The sequence below is a fragment of the Cherax quadricarinatus genome, chromosome 36 (assembly GCF_038502225.1).
Source record: "Cherax quadricarinatus isolate ZL_2023a chromosome 36, ASM3850222v1, whole genome shotgun sequence".
Lineage (NCBI taxonomy): Eukaryota > Metazoa > Arthropoda > Malacostraca > Decapoda > Parastacidae > Cherax > Cherax quadricarinatus.
This window is the reverse complement of record NC_091327.1, coordinates 14,645,305-14,667,904: the sequence shown is the minus strand read 5'-3', so window position 1 is coordinate 14,667,904 and position 22,600 is coordinate 14,645,305. Positions and strand designations below refer to the sequence as shown.

Sequence of the window (22,600 nt, the reverse complement as noted above, 5' to 3'; positions counted from 1 at the left end):
GCCTAGTATGGGCCAGTAGGTCTGCTTCATTGTTCTTCCATGCTTATGTGGGTATGAAATTGTCAGCCTAACTATACTGCTAGTAACTCGGAGTATGAGACTAGAAACTCGTCTCAAATAATCCTTCAACTTTTGTAAATAGTCAAAAACAAAAATATATCTTATTGAAGAGACTGTTCTTCTCCAAGGTAAATATATATTTCGTTAAAAAACTTCTCTAGTTTGGAATATATTTCATTTGATACTTCTCTTGCCTTTGATAACAAAGAAATCTCGATTAAAAGACTTTTTCATAAGGAAACATCTTTCAAGTTTAAGAAAAAATTATCGCTCTATGAAAAAAAAGTGAACACGGAGCAAGAAACAAACTTGTGGCAACTTTTCAGTCCGACTTGGATCATTAACTAGTTAATAGACCAAGTCGGACCGAAACGTTGTCAGTCTAGTGAACACGAATATGTCCTTCACCCCAAACAAATCTCTAATCTTCTCTGCATTATTTCTCTCTTAGAATTAAACCAAAAATGTGAGGGTACAGTAGTAGGGTTCCAACACGGCATATCTGCTCTCCCTCTTAAAGTAATTGACTTAACAGCCCAGATAATCATTACAAGATTAACACATTAGCATACGAATGGCCGGCAGTGTGTGGGCCCGTGGAGCCGTCGTCACCAGCGCTCTGATCCTGAGATACCAGACCCGAGGGGCATTTCCGAGTGTAGGGAGGATCCAGGGAGAGGTTTCTACCATGTATGGAGAGGAATTGAAGGGGGGGATATAGGAGGGATACGCTGCCACTGAGGATGGTGAGGGAAGGGAGAGTGGAGATTAGAGGGAGATGCTTCCAGGGAGGGAGGAAAGGAGGAGGATGGATAGGTGGAAATAAATGGTATAAAATACCGACACAATGGCAATATAAACACAAATGCAGTATAATGTGATCCTTTATTGACTACGTTTCGCCCACTTGAAAAAGCCCACTGTGTGGGCGAAACGTAGTCAATAAAGGATCACATTATACTGCATTTGTGTTTATATTGCCAGGATGGATAGGTAATGTGAGCAAGGAAAGGGTTTGGAATGAGGGGGTGAATTTTTGAAGATGGTTGTATAGTAGAACAGCTTTTCTTTTCCTGTTAATTCATTCTAATATATTTTAATGTTCTTATCGCTCCTTTGTATTATATTTCAGTTTTCTGGGTATCCCTCCCTTTCTTTCTCAACTATACGCTCTTTTATACATCTTTTCCTCACACTGTTACTCTGCTCCTTCTTCGTAAACACTGGTATTTCCCACACCACCTTCCCTAGTTCTCGGAGCCTCTTCATTTATCTCACCCACTCATCCATCATTCTTTAAGACTTCTGAGTTTCACTATATCTTACTTCTAAGAACTTGCTTTGTTTTTCGTTTTGTGTTATTTAATTAGTTACCATCCATCTACGACTCTAGTCAATGGACGTGTGGTTGCAAGGTGTGTGTGTTTGTGTGGATCTATTATATATTAAAAGTGATTATTGCAGCACATGTAAACTGATCACATGTCAATAAATGTGATTAAAAAGTAAACTTGAAGCCTAACATGATTCTATTGTTCCTCTAAGTAGATAACGTCTTTCACTTAAATGTTTAAGCCTCGCCAGTAAGCTTCGTGAAATCAGTTTTGATAATATATTTCTCAGTAAAAATAAAAAATTCTCAGAATACCTCTTTCCTAAATGTACAAACTGATGTGATATTAAATTTTTAACCCTGGTATTACTGACCTTGCAAAAAATTTATGGGATTTTCTATATAACTCGTAAAGTATATTAAAAATTAAGTTGACAGTCTAGCATCCACTTTTGGTAATATATATATATATATATATATAGATATATATATATATATATATATATATATATATATATATATATATATATATATATATATATATATATATGTCCTCCATTTACTGCTCCACAGAGCTGACTCTCTCTCCTTTGCTCCTCCCCAATGCCCTTCCTCATTTTCTTCTACTCCGCCCCATCTTTATCACCTGCGACAGCCTACGTATTCTTGTGTGTGTGTGTGTGTGTGTGTGTGTGTGTGTGTGTGTGTGTGTGTGTGTGTGTGTGTGTGTGTGTGTGTGTGTGTGTGTGTGTGTGTGTGTGTGTGTGTGTGTGCGCGTGTGTGCGCGTGTGTGTGCGTGTGCGTGCGTGCGCGCGCGCGCGTACACCCAGACATATCCGTTTAGTTGTCAACTGATATGTTTGATCGACATTTATTGAGTCTTAGCGCTAACTCACGAACATTGTCGTACCTATTCTTGAAATTATGTACGGAGTCTACCACGATCATCTCGTCCAGCTCAATTACTCTGTTATTAACATACTCCATCTGTGTATTTAACTTGTTTCGTCTTTAGCCCTGTTCTCTACCTCTTGACTAATACGCCTCTTTCTATCCAGTCAGTTCTTAGAATTTTATGTCGTGGTCATATTTACCCTGACTTTCCTCTATTCCAGGGATATTCGATTCAGTTCTTTTAGTATCTTCTCATAGCTCATATCTATCGGTTTAGTAGCAAGCCTCACTGTAAATCAATTAACATTTTCTGTAGGCGTTCCAGTACTTGGAGGTAAAGGCTGGTGCTACGTTGTCCATAACAGCCTTTACTAACGTCGAGCGTTGCGTCATAAAAGATTCTTTTAATTTCCTGAATGCTCCTCAGGGGATATGCCTCACAGGTTATACGTTTTGCTATATGGGCATATCTGGGGTCTTATATGACCTGATGTTCACTCCAAGGTTGTTTATTTTCTACTTGTAGGCTCACGGCATCTCCCTGCAGCCCCTCTTGCGATACTTCAGCTCTGGTCTGCCTTCTTTCTTTCACATGATCTTCCGATTCTATTGCAGCTTTATACATCATTAGTAAGGCCTCACCTAGATTATGCAGCTCAATTCTGGTCTTCTTGTTACAGAATGGACATAAATTCGTTAGAAAACATTCAGCGTAGGATGACTAAATTAATACATAGCATTAGAAATCTTGTAAAGTAAAAGGACACAAGTGCAACTAATGTGACATTTTATTGTGGCAACGTTTCGCTCTCCAGGAGCTTTATCAAGCCATTACAAACAATACATGGACACAGAGGGTATATAAAGGCTCAGAGTGAGGTGCAATACTAATGATGTACCATTTCGATGTTCACTAGTGGTAGTAGTATTAGTAGTAGTAGTAGTAGTAGTAGTGACAAAAATAATACAATATGGTAGAGCAACTAATTCGTACATGAGTAAAAGGATATAAAAGCTATTACTTGGGTAACAAAAATAGGTTGGACAAATATATAGACTGTAAAGAGACAGGTTGTTTCAGTGTTCACTCTCTGTAATGTGCTTTGTGTTAGGTAAGACACATATGCAACAGTTACCTGGAGATTACCTGGAATTCATCAACGTTATCAGGGCCTGATCTTTTACTTTCGTACGAAAGAACTGACTTTAAAGATACCTAATGCTGATTGCATATTATGTGTTTTCTCTTAGTGTATCAATGTCGGTACTTTTTATTGGCCATTTTGCATCGCCTGCCCAGTCTTTTACTTTCGTAGGGAGTGATTTCTGTGTGCAGATTTGGAACCATTCCTTCCAAGATTTTCCAAGTGTAGATTATGATATATCTCTCCCTCCTGCGTTCCAACGAGTACAAGTCAAGTGCTTCCAAGCGTTCCCAGTAGTTAAGGTGCTTGACAGAACTTATACGTGCAGTAAAGGATCTCTGTACACTCTCTAGATCTGCGATTTCACCTGCTTTGTATGGAGATGTTAATGTACAGCAGTATTCCAGCCTAGAGAGAACAAGTGATTTGAAAAGGATCATCATGGGCTTGGCATCTCTCGTTTTGTAATAAAGTTGGTAGAATTACCGACAATATGTTCAATGTGTGACTGTGTGTAGTATAAAGCAGGAGAGACTATGTAATGGCAGGGTTTACTGTTTTCAGGAGGATTCTTGCTAAGACTTCGGAGATGGGAAAACTGAAGCTGCCGTTTTAAAGATACCTCACTGTTTAATTGTATTCGAAACAGCGATCAGTGCTGATTCGAGGCACTTGCGTCTGCGGAAATTAGTTTCTTTGATCACTAATTGGGCGTCTCTGAATTTCATGAGATGGTTGGTGGAATTTCGGTGTTGTACACAGGCGTTATTAAAGTTATCGTTCCTACATGCGTAAATGTGTTCATTGAGGCGGGTGTCGAGGTTTCTTGCTGTTTCACCTACGTAGATCTTGTCACAGCCTCCACAGGGTATAGTGTAAACTCCTGCATTGACTGGTTCGTGGTGCTTGGTTTCGCTCCTGGAGAGCGAAACGTTGCCACAATAAAATGTCACATTAGTTGCACTTGTGTCCTTTTACTTTACATATTGTCGGTAATTCTACCAACTTTATTACAATTAGAAATCTTCCTTATGAAGAAATATTGAAGACTCTTAAAGTTACATTCACTTGTTAGACGAGGAATGAGGGGTGACCTGATCGAAGTGTATAAGTGGAAGATGGGTATTAATAAAGGGGATATTGATAAATTAGACACATGTGCAACTCTTGGGTATCTTTATTGAGGAAACAAGAGTTGCACATGTGTCTAATTTATCAACATGTCGGTTCTCTGAACCATTCATCTACAAAGGGGATATTAATAAGGTCTTGAGGATATCTCTCCAAGAGAGAACCCGCAGTAATGGATTTAAATTAGATAAGTTTAGATTTAGAAAGGACACAGGAAAGTATTGGTTTGGAAATAGGGTAGTTGATGAGTGGAACAGTCTGCCTAGTTGGGTTATTGAGGCTAGGACTTTGGGTAGTTTCAAATTTAGGTTGGATAAGTACATGAGTGGGAGGGGTTGGATTTGAGTGGGACTTGCACATCAGAGCTTATTTCTTGGGTAGCATTGAAAATTGGGTTGGTCAAATGTTTTGTTAGTTGGATGAATTGTAAAGGACGTGCCTAGTATGGGCCAACAGGCCTGCTTATGTTCTTATGTTCTGGTTGAATACCAGTAGTTCGACCACTCTGTCGAAGTTTTTATCCCACTCGTCAGTTTTTTGCATCATCATCAGCAGCAAGTAATACTTAAGGCCCCTCACTCGTTACCACACCTCCCTCACTCTTGTAAATTATTTTCTCTTGGATACTTACTGATCCACTTTATTTTTTTTTTTAGTCTATAGGTTTGTCTGGTCTAAAGCCGTGTCAAAGGCTTCCTATCTTTCCAAGAAAAATGAAGTCTACCCATCTCTGAAACTCTCATGAATCTCAGAAACATTTGTGTGTGAATGTGATTAACCTATTTTAATTGCGTGCCTGCTAGCGTGCACACACACTCGGGTGCTTTCTTTTCTTCGCCTAAGAAAATGACATTTTCCCAATTTCATCTCTCTTACTCCCTTTCTCTTTCCTCTCTCCTACTCCCTGTTTGCTCTCTCCACATCCACTTCCCTTTCCTCGTTCTCACCCCTTCTTTCTTATCCTCCTCCTCTTTCCTTTTCCCCTACATCATTTAGTTCCCCCCTGCCTTCCCTGTTTTCATTCCTCCTTTTCCTTCCATACCCCTCCTTCCCTCTCTTCTCCCCTCCCCCTCATCACCCCTCCATCCTCAACTCTTCTCCCCCTCCTCGCACGCGACACCCCCGACGGTAACTTACGATAACGACACTGAGCCTGATGACAAAAATGGCTGCGGGTAACTGCCAGATCACTGCTTCTCACGCCCTTACTGGAAGGGGAAGCAAGGGGAAGGAAGAGGAAGCAAGTTAAAGGAAGAGGAAGCAAGTTAAAGGAAGAGGAAACAAGGGAAAGGAAGAGGAAGCAAGGGGAAGAAAAGGGGGAAAGAATACAGGAAAGTGGAGGGAAGACAAGATGAAGACGAACGGGAAAATTGGAAGGGGGAGTGAAGAGACAAAAAACTATCAGGAATAAAAGGCTGAAAAAGGGGGGGGGTTCAGGGGAAACAGGTTAAAGAAAGCGAATAAGAGCAGAAAAGGAGAGAGAAGAAAATGGAAGGGGGAGGAATGGTCTAATAGGAAAAAGCAAGAACTAAAAGGTGCAAGAAGGGGAAGAGTAAACAAGATACAGAAAAAAAGACAGGTCTCCAGCACTAAGCCCAGATTACTGACCTCTTAAATTCACACTTCACTATTCTTTACATATATAATTTTTACACATGTCCTCGTCAGGTGGACTGAGATAAAAGTTAATTAACCACAACCTTAATGGTGCTTAACCCAACCTTCCTTTAACCTGACCGTGACTAACAACTGACTTTGGTTAATTTGTTCCCTGAAGAATTTGATTTCTTGCAACTTGTTGGCTGTTGAACTTTCTTATCAAGATTATTGACTAGGATGTCCAATGTTAAACCTTTTAATAAGATTATTGACTTTCAATAAGACTTGGACACCCAACTATGTTGTTAAAATTACATAGTCCTGCCGTTAGATAAAATTTGGGAGGTGTTGAGAGTTGGGCTGATTCAACACTGCGTCTCTTAAGTCTCAGATTTGATGATCAATTTGAAATTGTCGAAAAATCTTTTGTCACTTTCACGTACAGAGACAGAGAATACCAAGGAGCGATGAATAAGTGGATAAAGTGGATACGGCCAAGGAAAGGAGTAAGGAGAAACTTTGAGGGAAAAGGGGTAAGATGAGATGACAAATATCAGAGGGTTACCTGGAGGTTACCTGGAGGTTATTCCGGGGATCAACGCCCCCGCGGCCCGGTCCACGACCAGGCCTCCCGATGGATCAGGGCCTGATCAACTAGGCTGTTACTGCTGGCCGCACGCAGTCCGACGTACGAGCCACAGCCCGGCTGATCCGGCACCGACTTTAGGTATCTGTCCAGCTCTCTCTTGAAGGCAGCCAGGGGTTTATTGGCAATTCCCCTAATGCTTGATGGGAGGCTGTTGAACAGTTTTGGGCCCCGGACACTTATGGTGTTTTCTCTTAGTGTACCAATGGCGCCCCTACTTTTTATTGGCGGCATTTTGCATCGCCTGCCCAGTCTTTTACTTTCGTAGGGAGTGATATAGAGGGTATAGAAAGAAATGAAAGGAGTAAATATGGAAAATCGGAGAATATTAATAATAGTAAAAATAATAATAATGGAATAAAAAGTGAAGTAGAATGTTAAAGAATAATTACATAATAAAAATGCTTTAGACGAAAAAAGTCATGTAAAAAAGAGGAGAAAGGAAGCAATGTAAAAAATGACACGAATGGAAGGGAAAATGGATGAAGAAACAGGAAAAGACTAAGAAGGGAAAAAACTGAGGGGGAAAAAAGAGACCGAAGAGGAAAATAAAAGGGGAGAGAAGGAAAGAGGAAGAGAAGGGTGGATAGGGCCGTGACGGCCCATGTGGTCTCCCGCTGTGTCCCTCATGTACACAAAACTGGGACCAACTTTTCACTCCACTACCAACTTTTCGTCGTATCTCCGCCTGAGCAAGACAAGCGCTAGTATGTCAGCGGCAGCGAACCAATCGTGGAATCAATCTTGTGTATTGTCTTCGTGGAGTCTCGGAGTCCTTGTGGATTAGTGTTTTTTTGAGAAGAGTAGACAAGTTAAAATCGCCATGCGGCATCGAGCCTTGTGAAGAGGCACTGATGCCAGATCGGGTTTGTTAACCCGGACTGTGACTCAAGTAATGTTAATGGCATTTTTTTTGTTGTTAATGTCATGTTCTAAGTATAAACAATGGGTAATATTTATAAAGATTTTTGCGTGGTTTATGTGGGGGAGATAATATAACTGGATGGACAAGTTGATACACGAAGGATTGGCAATAGTGGGCGAGGCAAAATAGCCCGCGCAAACCCGAACGGAGCGAGCGAGGGACCGATGGCCAGCCATGCTGACAAGGGAAGGGAATAAAAGAATGGTTTCTCCGTCGTGACCGCTAGAGTTGGCTTCATCTCGTGCGCCGTGAGAACTCAAGCAGAGAGCTGCAGCTTCCTCACACCAGTGAAGAGCTACAGTGGTGTAACAGTGAAGTGAAACAATAGGACATCTTTACAGGTCTTTGATTTTATTGATTGATCGTGTCATCTTGAGAGCTAATAAAGTCATTTAAACCGATTCTGCGAATTTAAAGCACAGAGATCGCTGCTGACGATCGGAGAAAAACTCAATTTTTCCCCCAAGCACTTCGAGAAATTTGACAATGAAGCTGGAGGAAAGAACTCTGCGTTCGGTAAGTAATACAAGAAAATACCAAATAATGAATATAATTCTTGTAAGAAAGCCTTTTAGGCACAGGTACACATAACTACAATTATCATACATAGCGTAAATTATCTAGGATATTCCAGAAAAAAGGTCGGACTTGTTTCCTGTGTGGGGGTCCTTTTAGACAATGTACTTTATGGCACAGCACACAGAAGACATGTGGTACACAGTAGACATGTGGTACTGTACACAACACTGTCTGGCCCCACAATACCACAGAAGCACAATGGTAAATCATTCTTATTCGTTTGATTGGAAATAATTCATCTGTGAGAAATAAACGCCGGAGATACGTTTTCTTTATCGCAGAGGGGAGGCTCAAGAGGAGGAGGAGGTGTGTATGACTTGTGTAAATGTTGCGGACCACCGAATAACTTCATTAGGCCTCCATACATGCAGGTGTTCAGACCCAACCGGACTCCCGACCTCTCCCAGACCACAACTAACTGCCCTGTTAACCTTCCACTTTTTCTGCGTCTCAGCCCTCATTTCCCTTCCCCCTATCCTCCCCACTCGTGTTTTCTCTCTCTCTTTTACACAAGGTTTTTACAAGCTTAGGTTTAGGGTTTCTGACTTTATTTACAAGCAAAGAGCTGTTACATCTGTTTTCTCTTTCTCATTTTTTGTGGACAAAGGGGTTAAAGGAGGGTGTTACTTTATTGTACGAGTCTTCACGTATTACAATTTTTTTTTTTTTACCAGGGGGCGTGATTTTCTTTCTATGACAGACCTTTAACACAATTATTACTCACAGTAGATCTCTTCACCGTGTTTCAGGATTCAAATTCAAACTTTTATTTCTCTGTAAAGGTTACAAGGATCGCTGGAATTAAATGTATCTTTCGCTATGTAACTTCACGGAAATCGTTGAAAATATATGGATGGTTCTCAGGTCTGTTGTAAAGATTCATGCATGACATTTGAGGTCAAATTTAAAAAAAATATAATAAAAAGGGGGGGATAAAAAAAAAAGGTTTAAGTTATAAAGGGAGAAGAAATGCACGTGGTCGCTTGCACTACAATGGTTGTTACGAGGTTTACAGAGAGCGATAGTGACCTTACAGTTGTCTGTACACGCCCTGACACACACACACACACACACACACACACACACACACACACACACACACACACACACACACACACATGCGCGCGCACACGCACACACGCATACACACACACATACACACACATACATACACACACATACATACACACACATACATACACACATGCACACATACACACATACATACACACACACATGCATACACACATACATACACATACACCCATACACACTCCCATACACACTCCCATACATACACACACACACACACACACACACACACACACACACACACACACACACACACACACACACACACACACGCACGCGCACACTTATATACACCAGGCCAAGTGTCTAATCGACATGTGCCTAGGACAGAATGGTAACACACACACACACACACACACACACACACACACACATATTACATATATATACATACACACACACACACGCGCGCACGCGCAGTCAAAGTTGTCAGAAAGTGGAATAGTCTGGAAGTGATAGTGGAGGTTACCTGGAGGTTATTCCGGGGATCAACGCCCCCGCGGCCCGGTCCACGACCAGGCCTCCCGATGGATCAGGGCCTGATCAACTAGGCTGTTACTGCTGGCCGCACGCAGTCCGACGTACGAGCCACAGCCCGGCTGATCCATACATAGGATCCATACACAGGATCCATACATAGTTTTAAGAAGAGGTATGGTAAAGCTCATGGAGCAGGGAGAAAGTGGACCTAGTAGCAACCATTGAAGAGGCGGGTCCAGGAGCTATGACTAGACCCCTGCAAACACAATTAGGTGAATTAGGTGTGTATACACACACGCGCGCGCGCGCACACACACTAACACACACACTAACACACACACACACTAACACACACACTAACACACACACACACTAACACACACACACACTAACACACACACACTAACACACACACACACACTAAGCAGAGGTATGATAAAGCTCACGGTTCAGAGAGAGTGACCTAGTAGCGATCAGTGAAGAGGCGGGGCCAGGAGCTCGGACTCGACCCCCGCAACCTCAACTAGGTGAGTACACACACACACCAACACACACACACACCAACACACACAACACTAACACACACACACACTAACACATCTCGCTCGAGAACGTGATTCACTAATAAACGAGTCACTAAACTCTCTAGGTCGCATGATTCAAAGAACCTGAATTTTTCCCTCACCTCTATGTTCATCTATGGCTTATATTTTCTTAAGCTCGATTTTGACGACGTGCGTAATTCGAAAAGGAAAAAAAAATTAAGCCCTCTTCGTACGCACCATGCCACGTGACGTATCCGAACGGGAGTCTCTGATTGGCTGATGAGCTGTTGACATGGGCTGCCGCATGCCTCCAGGAGACACTGTTATGCCTGACGTCATTCGCAATTTAAACTCTTTTTATAGTGCCATTTCATAAAACCATGACTTCATTGCATTCGTATGAAAGCTAATCCTGATGTACTAATTGCAACAGTCGTGTTTGCAACAGTGGAAGAGATGTGTATGAGACAGTCATTGTGTGTGTGTGTGTATATATTCCCTGTTATCCACCCTTCCTTGTCTCTTTCCCCCTTCTCCCCTGGAGCGACTGGTTCCCCCTCCCTTTCCCCCCGGCAGTATCAGCAACGTGCTGGAGTGCGTGTTCTTGTTTTGGTTGTGCACGCGCTGGACGCCAGTCACGCAGTGACCGCAAACCAATTAGTGACTACCTTCGTGTGCTGCCCACAAGGCTCCTCCGGGAAGGTAACCTACACTCGATACCCTCATTTGCCCCAGCAGTGCCACCCCCTGGGGAAGTGTCAAGAGATAAGAGGCATCAGACGGGGAGCGGAGTTTGACCCTCGTTGCCAGGGCTGGTGCTCTCTCACTCAAACTTACTGGGCCTCATAGAAAACTGATTCCTGGGCCGCGACCCACGTGTTTTAAGTGCCATTAGTGGTTAGTGCGGAGTGGCAGTAGTAAAGTGGCGGTCGACCTCTAGTTAGTGGTGCTGGATGTGCTAGTGTCAGTAGACCAATTGAGAGCTTCGAGACAGCAGCACTCCAAGGATTTATATACTACCCTCGCTGCTGTTCTACCCTGTTGATTCGTCCATATCAAATGGTTTGTGTTTACCTAGTGTTTAAGCTGACTGTACATGTGAGCTCTAGCTCTTGGTCCAGACTCCTACTTTCGACCGATTGGTGTGAAATTCCCCGGTCATATCTAGTAAAGTTTTTGCTAATTAAGGTCATTCGACTTCTTCACATTAATAATGTTGAAAAGTTTTTGACAACCCAACGTGTGTGGATGTGTGATCACCGACATGTAGGTGCAGGGGTCGAGTCTTAACTCCTGGTTCTGCCTCGAAACTGTTCAATACCGGCTTACTCTCTCAAAATCTCATGGGCTCTGATTCCTATTCTTAAAACTCCGTAAGTTTATGGTATAACCCTCTACACGAGTGCACGAGAGACTGGAAATACACTTCAGAAGTCAGAGGTGTTACCCGCCGGAGGCTAAGGACTAAAAGATCTGCTGACAGTAATGCCTATTTAGGCGTGACGTGACGGTGTGACGGTTGTCTGGGCGTGACGTGAAAGAGAGTGACAACTGCTTGGGCGTGACGTGAAGGAGAGTGACAACTGCTTGGGCGTGACGTGACACCCCCTCCAATGATGCAGGGAGTCGTGTACGTCTCGCATGCATGAAGCACACGTACACATAACCCTGGAGTTGCGGCCCCTCCACCCCTTACACCCTTTCTCCAAACTCATTCCGTTTCTCCTCAACTATTCAGTTCCCTCCACAGTATTATTCCATCCTTTTCCCTGCCCTGCTACCTGGCAGGGAGTAAAATCTGCATATCATGTGACGGTCACACTCGGGAAGGGAAGAAAAGAGCCCAAATGTGTAACTGGTAGGGAAATATTCAGGGAAGGATGCATAAGAGTTTTGGGGAAAACTTTGAGGAAGAAGACAAGTACTTTTGAGAATTCTGAAAGGCGCAGAAAAAACTGACGTCAAATTTATTGCCGAAAAAGTAGAAAAAAGTCTTTGGGAACATCTGTAGACAATAAAGCTGACATGAAATTTAGGATTAAAAAGGTGTTTGTGAATAAGGGAAGAAATGTGTTCTTCGAAGGAAAGTTCTGGAGTAGTAAGTTTATTTTGGCACAGGTACGCATAAGTACAATTATCGTACATAACATGTGTAAATTACCGAGAATAACCCCAAAAAAGTCAGTGACTTATTTCCGTTGGGGTTAAATATACGAAGGTTGGTAGTAGGGTACTTGTGGGGAGGGTGGAGGGATGGGAGACGGGGAGGTAAAAAGGCCAGGGAAGAAATTTGTTTGGTGGGATATTTGTAAGGGCAAGGGAGGGGGCAAAACATAAGAATGATGAGGAGTACGCAAATGAAGGGTTAAAAGTTCAGGGAAATGGAAACAGTAGAGATCGATTCGAGAAGGGAAGGTAAACAGCGGTGGGAATGAATAGGGGTGCGAGAGAAGTCGGAAATAAAATTGAAGTTTAGGAGTTTTAACCTTTTTGAGGACAGGAAAGTGGATGTAATAAAATAAAAAAATCGAGAAGACGTAAAGAACGATTAGACTGGGAGAGGGGGATATATATATATATATATATATATATATATATATATATATATATATATATATATATATATATATATATATCTATTTTATATATATGTATTTTATATATATGTATTTTATATATATGTATTTTATATATATGTATTTTATATATATGTATTTTATATATATGTATTTTATATATATGTATTTTATATATATGTATTTTATATATATGTATTTTATATATATGTATTTTATATTTATATATTTATATATATATATATATATATATATATATATATATATATATATATATATATATATATATATATATATATATATATATATATATGAGACTAGAGAGAGAGAGAGATCTGGCGGGAGGGAGGGAGACTTGTTAAGGTCTATGGTGAGGGGAGAAAACGAAAGGGAGAGGAGATAAAAATAATGGCCGGACAGTTGCAAACAAAGAAAAGTTGCTAGGAAAAATACTTAGGAAAGTGAAGGGAGTGAGAAAGTGATGGAAACGAGAAAGTGGAGGAAGGATGGAAGCAAGTTATGAGGAAGGAGGGGGGAAATGATGTGGGGAAAGAAGAAAGTGGCGAAGGAGATGTAAAGCATATCAGTACTCTCTTTGTTGTTAAATTTGCAATTATCAATATCTATTAGAATTATTATAACTACGGATACCTATAGATGATATAATGTTCAGGTACTCTGTTCAAGGTATAATTGGCACAATTATATTCACATTAGTTTAAGTAAATGGATTCAGAGGTGCACAATATACCATTGAGAGGAGCTGGATTCCCAGTAAGCCGTAACCCCCTGGGTGATAGTGTGCCTTGATATACCTTTGATGAGTTTCGAGAGTCTTAGCACTCTCGGAGCCCGGCCATGGGCCAGGCTCGTGGTGGTGTTGGTTCATATAAAAAACTTATAACTAATATATTCCTTGTGAAAGAGACGTAAATGTTGAGAGTCATACGGTGTCATGTGTTGTAATCAAGTTTGACCCAAAGAACAGGAGGGTTCCATCGATTCCTTTTATCGAAAGCTCTTCACCTCCTTCAAGGCCTCAGCCTCGAAAAGTCCTCTCAAAGAAAAAAAAAAAAGTCAAGCCAACACTTTCGGCATTACTCTGTTCTGTTTGCTGTTTCGGTGTAGGATCCATTGGGCCTTTCAACTCTTAATGGCTTTCTGATGAATAACGTTAATGTGAGGAAGAATCTGATAGTGAGCTCCATATCACAGCCGTCTTCTCAGCATCTGTCCGTTCATTACCCGGGACGCCAACATGTCCAAGGCTCTAACACAAATCCAAGCCCTGCCAAGTGTAAAGACGAGTTAGTCACCTCCGGACGTCGTAGAGCACAGGGTAAAGTGAGGCAATGTTAGTCAGAGTAAACAAGGACCTAGACCAGTATTGCCAGCAATCAGGACCAGTGAGTCGAGACTAGCGTGGAGTGTAAACGGAGTGCACCCAAAATTCGCTTAGTAATCTTTTTTAATGTGAGAGAACTGAGTGCATCGTCAGTGGGATGCTACTCTACTCTTCAATGATGGCTACGTTACACCGGATGGGCTCGTACATCAAATATTTCACCCTGATCTAAGAGACTTGAGTAAGGCGATGAGAATCTCGAGCATAGTTCTGTAGTGAAAAGATGGAGAATTGAGGGAAGGGGAGAGAATGGAGGGAGAAATGAGGTATTAAGGGTAGAAAAGGGGCGGAGGAAGTATTAAGGGTGGAAATGGATGCAGCGTTAAGAATGGGAAGGGAAAGAGAGAAGGAGCCTGAAGGGTGGGTAGGGAAGGAAGGGAAGGGATAGAGGGAACATTGAGGGAGGGGCGGGTGAGTGGGTGGATCAGGTAATTGGTATCCACTTTATTGAACCCTTCCGTTTCCCGCCCTGTTTTGGATTTTATTTATTACATCCGCTGTTGAATATGGGCGTCTCCGCGGCCCGTGGCCCAGACCTTGCCCTGACCTGGCCCCTGTGGAGCACTCATCAGCTGTGTTTAATTATCTGTCTGTAATTACCAATTTATAGTGCCAGAAATTTTCACCAGCATCTAGGTGCCCTTTCCCTTGATGTGTTACCTCGATGTAGCTTGGGCTGAACCAAGGGCTCTCTGCTGAAACAAATCCTTGACCTTATAACATATTGTCTAAGTTTATCTTCATTTCGTACACTGTCCTGTCTTCCAGTTCCCTTTCTCATTGTACTTCTCTTGTAATTGCTCATGCCTTCATTGTCTCTTATTTTTTGTTGCCTGTTTTTTAATTCTTTTTGTTTTCAGTTTTTCTCTCCAGCCCCAAATTTATAAGATCACTTACGTGATCTCTGGAATCTAATTTCGCCTGTGTCTGATTCGCTTAGTGACAATTAAGTAGAGTTCTTGTTGGCTCATCCTTACCTCTCATTCTTGTAGTTTTCCTCAAGTGTTCGATCTTTGTGTGTGTGTGTGTGTGTGTGTGTGTGTGTGTGTGTGAATGGATGGGTTGGGGGGGGACGTTAATGTAATTGTGAGTCTTTCCTTGTGTCTTCTTTCATTGTTTTCTTTCTCTTCATCTTCCTCCCTGTTCCTCCAGTCGTCATTATCTCCTCTGCTCGTCCTGCTCCTCCTTCCCATCCTCTTTCTCCACTTCCTCCTTTTCTTCCCCTTGCTTCTTTTCCTCCCGTTACCCCTCCTTCCTCTCCTCTCCCATTGCTCGTCATCCATTCTTTCTCTTCCTTCCCGTTCTCCTTCCGCTTTACCAACTTTTCTCCTGATTTCCTTATCCAAGTTTTCATCCTCCTTTTCCCTTAACGCCCAGTCTTAGCCCCTTTCCCTTCCCCTTGTAGAAATTAGGTGCGTTAGCTAAAGATTGTTTGATCGAAAGTGTAACAGGCACCCAATTAAGGATGAGTTGCAGACTGAGGCTCGAAACTGCGATGCCTGTCACGCGATTCTTAGGTGCTATGTTGCCCATCGGTGTATTTTCCAGTCTAACGTAAGACTGACATAGAAATTAAATTCGTGTGAGATTTTCCTGGAAGATGATCACTTTAGCGTGGCCAGCAGTAAGAGCCTGGTTGATTAGGTCTTGATCCACCGGGAGGCCTAGTTATGGACCGGACCGCGGGGGCGTTGACCCTCCGAACTCTCCAGGTAGGTACGTAGATCGCAAGTACATTTCAATTCCCGTGGTAATGTTAAAGCTGCAAGTGATTCCAGGAACCAACCCAGCGGTCTAGTCTCAGACAAGGACTTCTGTATAACAATAATTAATGAATTAAGAACTAGTAAGAAGCAGGAATATACAAAAAAGTATATACTGAATGTAAGTAGAGGCTTATATTTATATCATCTTGCTATCAACAGGGAGGCTTAACCAAGGGCCGGGCCGCAGGAATAGGTAAACTCCCGAAACAGATCACATGAGCAAAATCTTGCCTGTTCAAGAGCAGCATTCCTCTCAGTGTGTAAACTAAGAGTTATTAGGTTGGGTATATTTAGGTAAATTTAGGGTAGTTTAGGACATTTTGGATTGGGTTAACACCAAATAGTTTCTGTAGGATCTTTGAAGGTCAATGCTGTGGTTGGAAAAGTGGCAGATGCTGTTCAATGCGGATAAATGTAAAATCTTAACTCTGGGGAAATGAAATATTCACGGTACCTACAAATTAGATAATATAAAAATTAATCAAACTGGATCCTATTCTTTTTTAGCAATTCTTTTATTCTAGAAATTAATGTCAACATTACCAAGTGTTCACAATGAAGCAACTAGAATGTTTTGAAGTAGTTTAGTAATATGGAAACCAAAACAACATTAATGTGCTAAAAAGAAACTACGAATGACAAGTGTTAATCCCCCGTACCAGGAATCTTTGAAGAGATGATGTATTAGAGCACTGACCTTATCCTGTCTTAAACGTGTATGAGAAGGAAATTTGAGTTAATGGTATAAATTAAGGATAGAAATGTAGTGGAAAAAAATGGTTCTGAATTTGTTTAAGGAAACAACCCTCAACAAGGAATTAAATTGACTTGGATTTATGAGTGGAACAATTTGCTATATTATTTAATTATAGCTTGGTGAATATACAGGCCAAATTCCTTGCATAATTATGTGTACATGTAGAGAACACACACGCTTGTGTACACGTGGATTGTTGAGTGTACAGCGCACGCGCGAGTGCCCCGTGTCAGTGTTTATGTAAATGAGACCTTCCCATAAAGAATATTTCCCAATAATCTATAGAGAAGCCATGAAAAAAAAAATGTAAGGCCTGTGCGGAGGGGGGGATGAATAAGCCGACTAAGGGACGAGGGGTGCTAAACTAATGAGTACCCTCCCCTTTTTTTTTTTCCACTCTTCCCTCACGTCTTTTATTTGTTGCTGTATTTTTCTCCTTTATTCTTTTTAAGCTGTCGTCTGAATAAAGCTTCGTTTAGAGCAAAAACTTTGTGCAAACATTACACTGATGCGAAGAAAGCTTAATTAACCATTTGGGGTCATAGAATGGAGACTTGTTCTTTGCCGCACCTCTGTGCAACTTTTCTCATTTGCTTTATACTTTCGCCGTCTCTCCTCTCGCTCTTTTCTGCATCCTCGGTTGAACGCCTTCTCTACGCTCCTGTTTACTATCGCATCTCTTCCTCCTTCACAAGAACCAGTGTTTACCTCATGCTGGGCCGAGGCACGTGGCAGCCCCGCCCCCTTCCCGCACGCGCGTGTGCTTGCTCGGGCCCCATCAACAAGAGAGCAACACCTCCCTCTCCTCCCCCGTTCATAATCCTCCCTATCCCTCACGCGAGTGTGCGTGCGTGAGTCCTTGAATGAGAGAGCAGCCCTTCAGTCCTACCCCTCTCCGCACGCGCGTGCGCCCTGTAGGGGGTCCCCCAAATGAGAGTACTCTTGCGTGAGCTCGCGATTTACTCAGTCGTCTACAGCCTCCCTCATTCATATTTTGTCTCCACTTCCCATTTTTCCTCGCAGTCTTTTCTCTTCCCTTACTCTCCTTCCGCTGCCTCCCCTTTTTATCTCCCTAGTCCTACCTCCCTTCTCTGCTTCTCCCACCCTTAAACACGGTGTGATTTTTACCAGCTGCGTGCCGTGGCTACAGTTAATGACGCAGACTGTAGATGGGTATTTCCTCTCTCCCTCCCTCACTATCTTTTATCCTCACTTTGTCTGTCTGTGTATGCTTCTGTTTCTCTCTCTCTGTGTCTGTCTGTCTCTCTCTTTTTACACAGGGTTTGACAAGGTTAGGTTAATTAAGGATCCCTAGCTTTATTAACAAGCTATTTGCAGGTTAAAGATTCCTAACTTTATTGACAAACTAGGAGCTGTTACCTACATCAGCTCATTTGAAAGCATTTTTATCGTTATGAAACATACAAGTAGGGAACAGGATGAAGTTGGAGCATTTTCAATTGATCAACTGACTTTATCTAGTTGACATCATAATGCTGTACAAATGTGTTCGATACTCGAGTCATCCTGGGGATAAATGATCTCGGATGAAGTGATGTTCTGGAGAAGGGTACAGCCAGAGTGAAGTTGCTGCTTTCTGCCCCCCCCCCCCTCTCTCTCTCTCTCTCTCTCTCTCTCTCTCTCTCTCTCTCTCTCTCTCTCTCTCTCTCTCTCTAAATTTACATCTACATTGAATTCTGTTCATCACTTTTCTCTTACATTTTTTTACTTTCAAGATTCTCTTATACTCGTATCCCACTTTTTTCTTCTACATCACCCTCTCCCTTCTCTTACCTTTTCTACTTTCCCTTTCTCATTTTCCCTTCTTCCAATATTTGCCCACCACACAATATAAACATCAACTTCCACCACAAACTCTCCCCTAAACTGGTAATTATTATGCAGTTTCCCTCTTTACAGTACTTCATATATATATATTGATAGTCTTCCATTAGATTCAACAATATACTTCCACAAATTACAATTACGAAGATGTCAATAGAATTAATGGATGATATATTGACAAATACAGCAGCTATGAACGTGTCTAATGAACTTTCATACATCATAAGAACATTAACTATGTACACATGTTTAATACAAGTCATTCCTACTCGCAGAACGGAATTCGGTAATGTTAAACGTCGGCGTAATGACGTTGTAACTATCAATGTCAAGTATACGTAATGTATATACATGTATACGCTTTCGAGGCAAATATTTTATAGCGTGATATTCTAAATAGAATATTACAAGAGTTCTTCCGCATGCTGGTGTCTGGCAGTAGTGACTGTGTTGTATCATAGTTTGTGTTGTGTCTACAGTGTACATCTCAGTAAAGCCTTGATGCTGTCGCAGGGCTCTTGATATACGGAATTGATTTCCTCTCATTCCCAGTAGTTTTATTACCCTAAATAATAGTGTTACTGTTAAGGAATGATGGCGAGTATTTAGTCCCCGCTCCTGGTCCCGAAAGACTGGCATTACATTAAGGTTCTCTGAGGATAGGTGGTGATCCTTACAGCAATATATATATATATATATATATATATATATATATATATATATATATATATATATATATATATATAATATATATATATATATATATATATATATATATATTAGTGACATAGGATAATATAGTAGTTAATGGTGTGATCTTGCCATCGTGTTGATTTAAGTGTTACATTTAATGTTAATAAAGTTACGTTGTCCTACAGGTTGGTTGCGAGTTGGGTGGCGGGCTCCCCGACACACCTCCCCAACACACCACCCTGGCTGCCAACTCGGCTCCCCTGGCGGCCTACCCGCCCGCCCCAGATATGTCCCATATGTCCTCCTATTACAACGCCTACCCGGACTACCGGCCGCCCCACCCGCCCGATGAATACCCGGGCGCGCCGGGCGGCCAGGGCGGAGGCGGGGGCGGCGGGGGGCACTGCGGCCAGGAGTACGACCCTAGAATGCCCCCGACTCATCCCTACTACACCCAGCAAGGCTACCCGCGCTACCCGCCCTACGACAGACTCATGAATAATTATTACAACGCGCAGACACCTCAGCACCCGCACACTCCGCATGGCATGCAACCGCATGACGCCCACGACTACCGCGACCCCTCGCCCGCAGCGCCCACCTGCATGGGGCAGCAGGCCTCCCCGCCCGTGCAGCAGTACCCCTCCTGCAAGATGGCGGGGCAGGGGCCGCCGCAGCAGCAGCAGCCACAGCAGCAGCAGCCACAACAGCAGCAGCCACCGGGCATGGACCCCAACGGTGGCCCGCCACAGGATACCTCTCTCCACATGACCGCCCAGGACCACCAAGGCTGGGGCACTCAACAACCACCTCAACAGCAACAAAACGCATCCTCGGCCCTACCCTCTCCCCTCTACCCTTGGATGAGAAGTCAGTTCGGTAAGTTAAGCTCACACGTTTATTCTTTTATCTGATATAATTCACTGTTTTATATATATATATATATATATATATATATATATATATATATATATATATATATATATATATATATATATATATATATATATTATATATATAATATGTCGTGCTGAATAGGTAAAACTGGTCAATTAGCAAGAACTCATTGAAAATTAAATCCTTTCTCAAATTTTCTTTTATATGTTTGGAGACGTATTTTTTTCATTTATGTTAATGTAAAAATTAATAATTTTGTAACAGAAGAACCTTAGAAAACTTACCTAACCTTATTATAACAAGTGCAATTTAATTTAGCCTAATCCAACTTAATATATTTCAGATAAGCTTACAATAATTTAATAAATACAATGAAATAGGTTTTTTCTTTAGGTTCAAAATTAATTTTGGGAAATTATTGCAAAAACAAATTTTCGCTTGCCTTATTCGACAAGAAGAGCGTTGCTATTTAAGCCAAAATCGCAAGTTTTACCTCTTCGGCACAATATATATATATATATATATATATATATATATATATATATATATATATATATATATATATATTTGTCTGTGTGTATATATAAGATGTTCAATATATAACCTAACAAGAAGGAACTATCAAACATTCTCGGGGAACGTTCTTGAGGATCCTTAACCCACACCAGTTCAAGCAAAAGTTTAATGCGTAAGTATATAAAGTTTGTACAAAATACGTTCCTCCTACAGGATTAAATATTGTAGGAGACTGTACGAAGATCTACAGAAGGAAGAGGGTTACTGAATTACTTACAAAAAAGAGAAACAACGAGAGAAAGATATTCTACAACGAGAGATTACCGATACCGAACAGTAACTAAAACATTTAAACACGACGGAAAAGGAAAAGGAGTAACAAAAGGTTCAGGAAATTGAAAAAAAAAATGTATATATATTTCTACACGAACACAAAATTTAAGTCAAAACCCACTGGTACTACTCACAGAAGGTTCATACTCCGATGAAATAATAAAAAAAAGAAAAACCTAGGTTCTAGAAAAAAATTTGAATCAATGTTCAGTTGTTTACCAAGCGATAGGAAGAGCCGGATAATTTTCTTTTTCATTACCTCTACCCATGTTGTTAGGTAAGACACATATGCAACAGTTAGGTATCTTTATTTCGAAACGTTTCGCCTACACAGGGAGGTACCTGTCCTCCCAACATCTGAGTTTTTACCTCTCCTAGTGACCTACGTCTCACCTCTTGGCGCTATATTAGGCTCCATCCTGTCACTTCATCTTCATATTGTTTCATACCATGGAACAATGCTCTTCTCCAGACTGAGGGACTGACCACCTCAAAACTTTAAGGGTGATGGACTGATTACATCGTCTTCAAGTATCTTCTGCTTCTGTCAACTTTTCTGTACTCGACTGAAGAAGCCTACTGTGTAGGCGAAACGTTTCGAAATAAAGATACCTAACTGTTGCATATGTGTCTTACCTAACAACCTGTCGGTATTTTATACCATTTTATGTTCACCTCTACCCATGTATTGTAGATAAATGGTTCAGAGAACCGACATGTTGATAAATTAGACACATGTGCAACTCTTGGGTATCTTTATTGAGGAAACGTTTCGCCACACAGTGGCTTCATCAGTCTATACGTAGGAGAAACTTGAAGAACAGGAGGAGAATGAGGTAATCAGTCCCTCAACCTTGAGTCGATGTGTTCAGTCCATCAATCTTGAAAAGATTCAAGATTGATGGACTGAACACATCGACTCAAGGTTGAGGGACTGATTACCTCATTCTCCTCCTGTTCTTCAAGTTTCTCCTACGTATGGACTGATGAAGCCACTGTGTGGCGAAACGTTTCCTCAATAAAGATACCCAAGAGTTGCACATGTGTCTTAATTTATCAACATGTCGGTTCTCTGAACCATTCATCTACAAACCTTGGTAATAAATACCGACAAGTTGGTTTAGAAAGACACGTAAGCAAACACTATAACATATTTATTAGAAAACGTTTCGGTCCTGGGACCTTGATCACTTCTAACATACAGAGGTAGAAAGACATTATATATATAAGCAGAGAGTGAGATTTGACGCACGTGACCTATGTTCTTATGACATTCCTCAGGTCACGTGCGTCACATCTCACTCTCCGCCTATATATATAATGTCTTTCTTCCTCTGTATGTTAGAAGTGATCAAGGTCCCAGGACCGAAACGTTTTCTAATA

At 41.6% G+C, this 22,600-nt stretch overlaps 2 protein-coding genes across 8 annotated transcripts in view; both read left to right on the top strand.

Moving 5' to 3' along the window:
• LOC128691404 (homeotic protein ultrabithorax-like) overlaps window positions 1-19,793 on the top strand; it is a 1,565,881-nt gene extending 1,546,088 nt beyond the window's left edge. For all 7 annotated transcript variants that reach the window (XM_070091535.1, XM_070091530.1, XM_070091531.1 and 4 more), the window contains one exon: window positions 19,657-19,793. The gene's annotated coding sequence lies outside the window, so the exon portion shown is untranslated. The remainder of the gene's footprint in view (window positions 1-19,656) is intronic.
• LOC138853650 (homeotic protein antennapedia-like) overlaps window positions 18,926-22,600 on the top strand; it is an 82,440-nt gene continuing 78,765 nt past the window's right edge. Inside the window, 3 exon segments of the mRNA XM_070091654.1 lie at window positions 18,926-19,110; window positions 19,657-19,688; window positions 19,691-20,350. Coding sequence (XP_069947755.1) covers window positions 18,926-19,110; window positions 19,657-19,688; window positions 19,691-20,350 — 877 coding nt within the window.